The sequence below is a fragment of the Asparagus officinalis genome, chromosome 8 (assembly GCF_001876935.1).
Source record: "Asparagus officinalis chromosome 8, Aspof.V1, whole genome shotgun sequence".
In the NCBI taxonomy this organism is placed as follows: domain Eukaryota; kingdom Viridiplantae; phylum Streptophyta; class Magnoliopsida; order Asparagales; family Asparagaceae; genus Asparagus; species Asparagus officinalis.
In genome coordinates, this window is record NC_033801.1 from 121275570 (window position 1) to 121287650 (window position 12081).

Here is a 12081-nt window from a genome sequence, read left to right on the forward strand (position 1 = left end):
CATGATTAGCAAGTTTCACCTCTTTCAATCCATCTTGGCTTCATTTGTTTGTTTTCCCCTTAATCTATTGATTTGTTTATCCCCCCTTTATCTATCAATGACTGCATCCTTTCCATCAGTTTAAGTTTCTCTCTTTACAGTCTGCTATTTTGTGATTTCCATCCAAGTATGTTTTCCTGACTCGTGTACATGACACTATTCCAATTGGAATCTTCTTGATTAAAAGTTACATTTGCATATTAAATCCATTCATGTACTCCTGTTTAGAATTCAATACCTTTAGGGAAGAAAAAATGCAATATCATGGAAGGGTCATTAGCAATTTTTTCCGTTGAGAATGTCTGCTGCGTGTGCAATGTACATGTGCTTGTATATATGTGTGTGCACGTGTGTGCATGTTTAATTGTTGATGTTGCATTTATATGACGGTGATGCTGTATGGGTTCATGCATTTTAACATTTCTGGCCAAATACCAGAATTGATTGCTAGTAAGCTACAGATTTGTCCGACTTGGTGCACAATGACAAAAGTTTGCTATTTAGGCTGCCGTACTTGCACAGTTTGGATCCATTTGGCCTCAAACACTACTATCGGATGTACTCTGAGAAGGATTAACTGAAACAATTTCCCTCCTTAAAGGAACCTTTGGCGGATCTCATATTATCCTAATTCACCTATTTCTGTCTCTAGATGAATTTGATACTTTGAAAGTTTGCTTTTTAACTGTCTGTTATTGTTCTCTCGACCTAATTTATCTTTACAAAATGATTCACACGAGTAAGAGGGAGTTTTCAATTCTTGGACAAAAGCACCATCTGTGCCAAAACCTTCAGGCCTCATACCAGATTATTTTTCTCCTCTATTCTCCTAATCCTGTTTAAGGATTGAATAGCTAACACTATGTCCCCTGTAGTCATGAAGAACTGTATTCTCTGAACTTATTCAGTACTTAGATGCTTGAAAAACTTGTATCATATTTTATTTTAATTTTATTGAAACCTCCTTTGAACTTTTAACCAATGCCATCTTGTCTAGAATACACTTTCACATATGTCCAGTGTCTGTTACTGAATTTATTAGCATTTTCTTCCAGAACTGAAAGCATGATTTTGAGATCACGGTAACTTGAAAGAACAGAACTTCTGTTATTTCTACTAAAAGTGACTGCAAGTTGGTAAAAGAAAGAAAAACCTGTCCTCTCATTTCTACCAAGTTAATTAATAGTAGGTTACATGTCAGTCACTTCTCAAGTTTTCTCCATCATGCATTACTTTCTTGTGTTTCAAATTACAAAAATTATCTCGTGTTTTCTATTTCAGGCATTCGTGTTGGGAGTGTGTGATGAGACTGATGTTGCAGAAGTGAAACTAAAGGTATCTTCTACGACCGAGTAGTCCTACTAAAACTTCTGCGAACTACTACATTTGCAAATGTTAAGGAAATGCTTGCTCACTTATTAGTTTCACATAACCAAGTATACACATGATGTTTGCTACTTTTAACTGGAGTCACGCCACATGTACCCCATGATATCACTTTCTAACTTCAATCTGTCATAAGTAGGTGGTCAAATTAAATATAGCTTTAAACGAAATAGTATCTAGGGATAATTTCTACTTAGGAAATAACTTCCTGTTAGCTAGTTCGCGATATAGCATGAAATGGTGGAAATACAATCTGCATAGCTTGGTTATAGTGTTTCAGATTTGAAACTCTTTAATTTTGAATGCCTGGTCAGTGGTGGTGGTTCATGTCACATGCAATGCTTACTATGATGTTTTTCTAGTTTCAAATTGACATTGTATACTGCCAATTTTATGTCGCCAAATTTTCTATGCTTTTTACTCCATATCTGAGCACCGAGCACATGTGTATACGTATACATGGACAAAGACACACGTGTCTATGCATATGCATGCATAATTCCCATGTTGGAAAAAAACTGTTACATAACTCGTTATGTTGCATTATGTAACCTAATAGACCTTCAATATTACATAACCTTATGAAGTAACTCTAACACGCCATAATGCTACGTTGTTATGACATAATATGAGTTATTTCAATGTAGTTTACATTATTTCAATATAACTATGTTATTTCAGTATGAGCTCTAGATACTTGAGAATAAGGTTATTGATTGCAGTCAACGTCGAGTAGCGGAAAGACACTACTAAGGCTATTTGGGGCTATAGTGGCAAACTAGCGGAAAAAACATAAAGTTAAATAGTGGTCCAATTTAAATATATATAAATATCCAAAAAAATAAGAAACGTTAAAGAAAAATCTGAAAATTTCAAAAATGCATATTTGATGATTTATCAAGATTCTAAGGAGGAAGGACTCTTGAGCTTCGAGTTAGTGGAGGCAGTGGAGAAGCAGGAGATGCAGTCAGAGAACGGGTTTTGGTGTTGAGGTAGTGGAGAAGCAGGAGACGCAGTCAAAGAAGGGGTTTTGGTGTTGTGGTGTAGTAGTCGGAGAGGAAGACGTAAGGGTTGAGGTGGAGGGTAGTCGGAGACGGTTTTGGGGTTTGAGGTGTTGTAATCGAAGAGGGAGAGGTAGAGGTTGAGGTGGAGCAGTCGGAGAGGGAGAGGAGGAGGGTCGCAGGCGACGATGTTGGTGGAGGGAGAGGAGAAGAGGTGGCGGAGTTGGTGGGAATCATGTGATTATGGATCGGGTTTGTGTCATATTAAACTGAGAATCCATAATGAAAGGCGCTAGGCGCTATGACACGCTAAACAACACTATTGCTAGCAAATAGCACACAGAGCGCTAGCTTCCACCGCTTTCATTGATATCGTTGCGTGTAATGGGCGTTAATGCAATTTGTGTCGTTATAGCAGTGCTATTGGGCATTATTTTTAACAGAGTTGAGAGTATATCCTTTCTTAAAACATATATCTTATTTGTTTGTATTATTCTTCATTTGATATTTTCTTACCATAATCATTAAATAAAATTATTAAGACAGAAATGAACCACAACGTTTTTGTGAAATTTTAAAATGGTTTGTGAAAGTATAAATTTAATCATGTCAGATGCATCATAAGTTCAACTTGAAGCTATTTCAAAACTATGGTATTTCAATAAATACTATAGATTAGAGGATTCTTTTTCTATTGATACTACCATGTAGATCAAGGGGATGAAGGGGTTACCCTAAAATAATAACATTATATGATCATCAAAAGTTCTTTAAATACTAGAAAAAGCAAATAAATAATAGAGATCTTTGAAAAATTTATCATAATAACAAACTTTCGGGGAAGAAAAGGGTGAAGAAAATAAAAAATCAGTAACTTATTTACATTCTTTTAAAGACTTAGTTAGGCAGGGATTTAGAATATGCAAGATCGTAGAGAAGAGAGGCTTGCTAGCTAGTGGCAGCTAGGTTTTTCAAATATCCAAATCCAAACAAGGAGGAGACGCATCGCTTCTTCAAATGAAATATAGAGCGAGTGCCTTGCACAAAGAGCAGTGAGTAACGACTCCTCTTTTCCAAAGTAGATCCAAATATAAACGAGTAGGAGATGCATCGCTTCTCACAGCTGATCAAGAAAGACGCTCTTTTCTTCAAATGAAATATGGAACGAGTGCCTTTCATGACTAGCGGTGAGAGACGACTCCTCCATTTCATAATAGGTCCAAATCCAAATGAATAGGACACATCGCTTCTCACCACTAATCATTAAAAGTGCTCGTTTCTTCAATGAAATATAGAGTGAGTGCCTTTCATGACCAGTGGTGAGAGTCGGCTCATCTTTTCCACAATAGATCCAAATCCAAACAAGGAGAAGACACATCACTTCTCGCCGCTGATTATGAAAGACACTTCTTTCTTCAAATGAAACATAGAATAAGTGCCTTTCATGACCAACAACGAGAGGCGGCTCCTCTTTTCCAAAATATCCAAATCTAAACGAGGAGACGCATAGCTTCCCATAGGTGATCATGGAAGATGCTCCTTTCTTCAAATGAAATATAGCGAGTGCCTTTCATGACCAGCAGTGGGAGGCGGCTCCTTTTTTCCACAATATAGCTAAACTGTAGCTGATGATGAGATGTAAATTATTATGATATCTATATATAAGTAGGTGAGATGCACATGCTTTGCACGTGAACGGAGTTACAATAAATATGTGTGTGTGGGTGTAGGGAGAGAGAAATGAATATGTTTAGTACCAAGCACAAACTTGATGCTTGGTAGTAAGGTGACTTATTCTGATCCACTCATTCAAATGGTCCCTACTTAAAAATGGTAACCCCTTAAATATCCAACACATGTGAATGTGGTCCCCCGACTCCCCCTTTTAGGCGAGTGGATAGGAATGAGCTACATCACTGCCAAGCACCAAATGGTCCCCCATTTAGATGAGTAGATGAGAATGATCCACATCAGTACTAAGCACTAAGTTTGTATTTTGTACTAAGCATACCCATATTTTATGTGTGCAGAGAGAGAGAACAATGGTCATGCTTGGTTCCAAGCAACAAATCTGATGCTTGGTAGTGATGTGACTACTTTTCCATCACTCATTTAATGGGTGAGTAGTCAAGTGGAGACCATTTTTAAATGAGCACCTTTAAATGAGTGGATGAGAAGCATTCACGTCACCACCAAACGTCAATTTTGTGTTTTGTACCAAGAATACTATGTTTGTATGCATGTATGTGTGTGTGTTCCCTAATAATTCCCACAGTGAAGTACCTCAATAGGTTAGACTCTTTATCCTTGAAGTACAAGTAACACGTTCGAAACCTGCCTTCCACTTTTTTTTTTTTTTTTTGAGATGTATGGAGGTAGGCAAGTGCAAGCTACAGTACCTCAATAGTTAGGTCAAAGAAGAGACCTAAATAAAAAGCGTTTTGCGTATTGAACTAATTTCTAAACAAGTTTATTTTTAAGCTTGCAAACTTTGAAAAATGAATCTTTTTTCCTCTTTAGGTCCAAAATGCTCCATGAGGTTTTGTAAAAGAGTATAATAATAAAATAAGGTATAGCAAGGTTTCTTTTGACTATAAATCCAAAGGTTAGTTAATCTTGCACAGTTAGCTGTTTCTTACAGTAGATCTTATAGAACTACATTTTGAGCATGTGGTTTAATTGTGTAGAAAAAATATCCATATGTCCATAAGATGAAGGTTAAATTGACCGTTGTACGAACAAAAAGAAATCTACTTTTTATGAGCTTGAATTTCTTATGTGATACATTGTAAGTTAAGATGAATTTCTTTCATCTCTAACTAAATTGAAACTTTAATTTGACGAGATTTTTTTTATTTGATTTCTTTAGCAACTAAAAAATCAGTTTCAACTCATGATTTTTTTGGATAAAACCGTAACTTTTCTGTGTGACATAATTAATGTGTCTTCTTTAATTCCAGCTGTAAGGTTGTCACATATTTAATTTTTTGGGAAATAATTATCACTTTCCGTGCAAAACGCATTCAATTTATTGTAGTCATACGGTCGTGTACTTCAGGTTGGTCAATTTGAAATGCATCTGAAAAGGAACACAGGATCACCAGAAGCCCCAGCTCCTTTTGTACCTTCTGCTGCTCCGCCTGCAACACCGCCACCAGTTCCAAGTAAGCCAAAGGCGGAATCAGGTCCTTCTGCCCCTCAAGCTGCACCTCAGAAATCCACTTCAGCATCTACTAATCCATTTGCCAATACCTCCTCTGCTAATGAATCAAAGCTTGCGGCTTTAGAGGGTTCTGGATCAAACACATATGTTCTAGTATCTTCACCCACGGTTCGAATAACCAAATCCAGATTGTTTTGCTTACTAACATTTTCACATAATTTCTTCTCAAAATTATCTACTTATCACTTTTAGGTTGGTTTGTTCCGGAGTGGAAGAACAGTGAAAGGAAAGAAGCAACCTCCTAGCTGCAAAGAGGTGACTGAATTTCTCTGTAACTGCAATTTATTTTTTATGAATCCATGACTGGGTGAGTATGGTTGGATAAAGAATTTAAAACAACATGCTGCGCTCGGCTCAAAAAAGTGAGCTCGTTTCATATTGAACTGGGCTTTGTAGCACTGTAACTATCCTTAATACAAGTTGTTCTGACCACTGTTGATAATTTATGCAGTAAGGTACGCCATACATATAGGTAAAGTATCTATGAGATGGAATAATGAGTTAAACGTGAGATGAGCAATCTGAACCATCAAATGTCATTGAATGGTTGAGATGCATCCAACTCATTTCCCCCTATATAATGTTATAACTGGATTTTAGGCCTGGATGACAATACCTAATTTTAGAACATAGGTTATACTAAAATGCAAGCCGTCCTTTCATTGGCTGCTGAAATCATAATAACCATTGTTAATATTGTCCAACCTGACTACCCCATTTCGCAAAATCTCATCACTCAAGCTTTTAACAGTTTTGAATTAAACTGTTTAGAAAGTATCTGATACAAGATCCATATCCAACAATTGAGCTACGTCTACGTAAATAAAATTTTGTGCAATAAAAACCCTTGTGACCTTGCGAATTCTTACAAACAGGGAGATATAATCAAAGAAGGACAAGTGATTGGCTACTTGGACCAGTTTGGCAGTGAGCTTCCCATTAAAGTAAGTTATCTTTCCTTACCAGAACTTGTTCCTTGTTTCTTCATAAAGTTATGAACCTCAGCTTATTAAGAATCACCAAAATACATTTTGTTGGAAATTGTTTGCTCTTGATGGGAAACACTTGTGATCTCTTCTTGTTGACCTTTTCTGCAGTCAGATGCAGCTGGAGAAATCCTGAAGTTCCTCTTCAAGGATGGAGGTAATGAGCAATACCAATTTTTAGACCTATAATCAATTTCATTAAATTGCAATGATCTTTGTGGGCTCTTCTTTGCTAAATAAAAAGGGTTGATTGCATCATAATAGACCCATTGTAGTTTCGTTTTGGCAGATAGACAGCTGGGGTAAATTCTTACTCTTTTACCGGAGGTGAAATTTTGGCAGATATTACCCCTGGTGAATTAGTGAGTGAATCGGTGGGTTAAATAGTAAAAAAAAAAAATTCACCCGGGGAGTCTATGTGGTCAAAATGAAACTACAGGGGTAGTAAGTTCGAGACAACCGTGTTATGGGGTCTGCTCAGTTAACCGAATAAAAAGTGTGCTTGAGTTTCAGATTTCAGAAGAAACTAATTTACTCCGATTGGTATAACCGACTTATTGTTACCAACCCTTTTGTTCCCTTATGCTTGAATCGCAGAACCAGTCGGTTATGGTGACCCCCTCGTTGCCGTCTTGCCTGCATTTCATGGGATAAAGTGATGAACGTTCCTACATCGATGACCGCGGATATCTCAGTTTTGGTCTTTTTCAGAACTAAACGTGTTGAATTTCTTGTTTCAATTCAATCTGGCATGTTGAGCGGTGAGCTAGCGTTTCCAAGGAATTTTCTGGGTGATGAACTGTTTCATGGGGAATAAATTATCTAAAAACTCATCAGCTTATATGATGAGTTTCTGGCACAAGAAAAAGCTTTTGTCTAGATTCCGTATCACCGTTAACAATACACTCACAATTACTGTAAGGGTCTGTTTGTTTGCCAAAAAAAATCCGGAAATCTCTTGCCACCTCAACTTTCTTGCCACCTCAACTTTCAAGAAATGAACAAGTGCCATATGGGATTTTGTTTTCAAGAGATTTTCATTTCTCTTGTTTGTTTCGTTTTTAATTTTCGAGAAATGAATCGCCACGTAGGCTGCCACCTCAAACTTTCAAGAAATGTGTTTTCACACCAAATTGGGCTGAAAACACTTGGAAATGTAGCATCCAAGAATTATTAATTAGAAAAAGCACTGTTGGAATAGTACAGAATAATAAAACATAATATTTAATACCCTCATTTCTCATTTCCTATTTTTTGTTCTCAAACAATCAAAAGAAATAGAAAACTGGACATTGTTACTATAAAAGTTTTTTTTGTTTGTTTGTGTGACTTGGCATTGAAATGTGGAGTTTTCTTTGCGAAACAAACCAAAAAAAAAATCTGGGAAATGTGCTTGAAATGTATTAAAATCATTTCAAGGATGAGTTTTCCACGATTTTTTTGTGGAAATAACCAAACATACCCTAAATGTTGTTGCATGCATCTGTAGGTGTAATTGTTTCTGTTTAATTTTAACATGACCCCAAAAAAAAAGTTACAAGCCCTACAGTTAAGTGCAACTATTAGTTGCACTTAAATATAAAAATTCAACTGATAAGGAACCAACTATTAGTTGCAGTTAAACATAAAAATTCAACTGCTGAAGAATAATCCAGTCGCATGTAAATCCAGTTACAAGCCCTACAGTTGTAAGTCGAACTTTATATCACGATGCTCGGCGAACATATGCATATCTCAAATATAAACATAGCAAATGAAAATCATGGTGGTTACAAGCCGACAACTCAAAGAATGAGGTGGCAAGTGATCAGGTTAGTTATAATCATTTGCATAAATTGCTTAGGAAAGCAGCTTACAAAAGCAACTCCTATAAGCTACTGCAAATAGTTGTTTGGTAATTAATTATTAAAAATTACTTAAAAATAGTTAAGGTGTTTGGTAGAACTGTTCTTAACGATCATTATTAAAATATAAAAGATATATATTATATATAAATAAAAAAAGAAAACGAACTTTGAAAACCATCATGAGGTTGCTTCTAAGGGGCCGTTTGGTTGGTTTCCTAAAAACCAAGAAAAGGAAATCGGTATAAGGAAACCAATAAAATAATATTTTTATCCATTTTCATCCCTAAAACTCACCCACAACATCTAATAAAATAATATTTTTATCCTCCAACTCATCACATCTCAATTTTAAAAATCACACACATCATCCAATAATATTGTGACAACTCATCTCATCTCATTAAACCTTCATTTCCATCCATTTCCTCAAAAAAAAAAAAACAAGAAATTGATTTCCTTAAGTATATGTCACATCATCCAATAATATACCTCCAACTCATCTCATCTCATCTATTTTTTTATTTTTAAAAATGAACCAAACACAAACAACCTCAAAACATCATCCAATAATATACCTCCAATTCATTTCCTTATTTTTTTAACCAACCAAACAACCTCAAAACAAGATTTTTTTTAAAAATCACTCACATCATCCAATAATAAGGTGACAAGTCATCTCATCTCATCTCCTATTCTATAGTTTTCTTCTTTTTTAAGCCAACCAAACAACCTCAAAACAATATTCTATAGTTTTCTTCTTTTTTAAGCCAACCAAACAACCTCAAAACAATTATTATAGGAAATAAGTTTCCTATTCTTTGATTTCCCAATTTTTTTTCAACCAAACAACCTCAAAACAATTATTATAGGAAATAAGTTTCCTATTCTTTGATTTCCCAATTTTTTTTGCGAAACGAACAGCCCCTGAAAGCAGAAGGATTTTAAAAAGTTTTTACCAAACATCATTCTTACATGTGTTTAGAGAGAGAGAGAGAGAGAAGCACCTTAGAAAAAGTAACATTAAACTGGCCCTTAGGGGCTGTTTGGTTATATGTTTTTACCATGTAAAATGATGGAAAATGTAAAAAAGTGGGTCCCAATGTTAGCTTTCATCATTTTACATTGTTTGTTTAAATTCTCTTTTACATAAAAAGCTTACACATTTTGATAAGGTGTCACCGAAAGCAAAATCACCAAAATTATGAGTGATTTTGTTGGAAAGCTTACACAATGTCATAAATATGTCCAAAATAATAATAAAAAAATCAAAACCTTGTAGAAAGTGGTGAGGTGGATAACCACTTTTCATTTTGTGTCATAAATACTCTAGTTTACATTATATTATCCAAATAATGTAATACTATTATTTTAGGATTCACAAAGATTTCTAACCAAACAATGTAAGCACTCGAATGAAAAGTGGTGAGGTGGATAACCATTTTTTATTTTGTGTCATAAATACTCTAGTTTCCTAAAAGGCATCCAAACAAAGCCTTAGTTGGTTATGTTTGGAAAAGGTCGAGAAACAAAAGCAATACTAGTTTATCATTATCTCACTCTTTGTGGCCGAAAATTGAGTGAAGGATTCTCAAGAGATATAAAAACATTGAAGGAACACAACTATGTTGCCAGTTGGTACTTCGGACAATGATTTCATTTCTTTCCTCTGTTTTCTTCATAGGGGCTGTTTGTTTTACTAAAAAAAGAGGGAAATCAAAGAAATGGAAAACTATTAAAATGAAGAATTGGTTTGGGAGTGTTTGGTTGGCTAAAAAAAGAAGGAAATCAAAAAAATGGAGATGAAATAATGTTAGTTGTCGAATTATTATTCGATGATGTGAGTGATTTGAAATGATGAAAAGAGATGAGTTGAGTGATGTTTGGATGAAAATAATATTTTATTAGATGTGATGGATGAGTTGTTAGATGAAAATAATATTTTATTAGATGTAGTGGATGAGTGATTAGATGGAAATAATATTTTATTAGATGATGTGGATGAGTTGTTGGATGAAAATAATATTTTATTGGATGTTGTGGGTGAGTTTTAGGGATGGAAATGGAGGAAATAGTATTTTTTGAGATTTTCATGTTTTCCATTTCCATTTCTTGGTTTTCTTGGTTTTTAGGAAACCAAACAAACAGCCCCATAAAGAAAATAAAAAAAACCAAAAAAAATAGAGAATAAAAACATGAACTTAATTAACTAATTGAAAAGAAAAAAACGACAAAAAGACAAAAATGAAGAGAGATAGAGAGAGATACAGCTGGAGAGGTGACGCCTGAAAGTATGTCGAATGCTTTAATTGGGTCCCACGGTACGCGGAATGTGCACGTCGCTAAGTTCAATGACGCGGCAAACGGCCGTTAGATAACTTAATGGGCTTAATAAAGCCCAATTGGGCCTTTGGGCCCAGTATGTAAATAGTAGCGTTGCTTGTTCAGCCTGATGTAAATTTGTTTTTTAACCTTTCCTAACTGCGGTTTTTTTACGAAACACGTTTAGGGATTGAATTATCGACGAAATGTCAGTTGAACAAAACTTATTTTGGTTCACTATTTTTTGGTGCTTATAGTCTGCTACGAGCAATTTTATGTTTCAAACTAAGGCTTCATCATCTAAACAAATTATTAATTCAGTCATCTCTTTCAATTATGACTTCCATATATGTAACTGGACAAGTGCAACAAACATCAAGACCACGAATTAGTTGAAAAAAACAATGGAAGATCACCCAGTTCCGGTTGATCATAGAAAGGAGGGGGGCTTCACAAGGAAATGCTACAGGATATCACTCAGCTTGAGCCCTCAGTTGTACGTAGTTCGGGCTTTCTAGTTAGAAAAGTTGTTGATCTGTAATGTTTAGGATAGTTTGAATACCTGTATTTTGTTTTCCGCTACTTGTGAATTTTCACAGGACTTATAGTTTCTCTTGCATATATATCTAGGATTGACTTCGGTCCCTTTATGTATATGTAATTGCAGTGAACGACGACATTGTCCACTCTTCACCCCCACGAATCTATATAAGGTTTTTAATACTTTATATTAATAAAATTGAACGGTAAGTTACCCCCAAAAAAAAAACAACTCCTTTTTTTCCGGTAAAAAAAGCGACATGATGCTGAACTTTTGGGCTATAGTAATTAAAGCCCAACCCAAAAAAAAAAAAGCTTGTTCTTTCCCCTCAAAGGCTCTAACGGGGTTGAAAAGAAATAACGGCATCATTGCTGTCAAAGGCAACGTGTTAACGACGTAGAGTTAGGCAGGTAGCCGATTTAATTAATTAATTAATTAGTACTAAATTCTTTTCTTTTATTCCCTCTTAAAATGCCTTTAAAATTTTCAATTATTATTCACCGGGGTCAAGCTAGCTAGCAGCTGTGATGACCACGATACCTAAACATCCGCGTTGTATATATAATTACTTTATTACCCTTCTTCCTTTTCTTGTCTTGTTCCCACGAGAGTCGCCGATTTTGTTATTTTAGATTCAGTAGCTTATTTGTAATTTAATAATCTTTAGATCATAAACGAATAAATATTTAACCAGTTGTGCATTAGAGCTGTTTGATTATTTATTCATTTCATTCTATTC

The 12081-nt window shown here is 35.2% G+C and overlaps 1 protein-coding gene across 1 annotated transcript in view; it reads left to right on the plus strand.

Annotated features, from left to right (window-relative positions):
* The window catches only part of LOC109822049 (biotin carboxyl carrier protein of acetyl-CoA carboxylase-like), a 10242-nt gene extending 2728 nt beyond the window's left edge, over positions 1-7514 (plus strand). Inside the window, exons 4-9 of the mRNA XM_020388210.1 lie at positions 1321-1374; positions 5485-5757; positions 5842-5904; positions 6525-6593; positions 6747-6792; positions 7233-7514. Coding sequence (XP_020243799.1) covers positions 1321-1374; positions 5485-5757; positions 5842-5904; positions 6525-6593; positions 6747-6792; positions 7233-7294 — 567 coding nt within the window. The 3' untranslated portion in view covers positions 7295-7514. The remainder of the gene's footprint in view (positions 1-1320; positions 1375-5484; positions 5758-5841; positions 5905-6524; positions 6594-6746; positions 6793-7232) is intronic.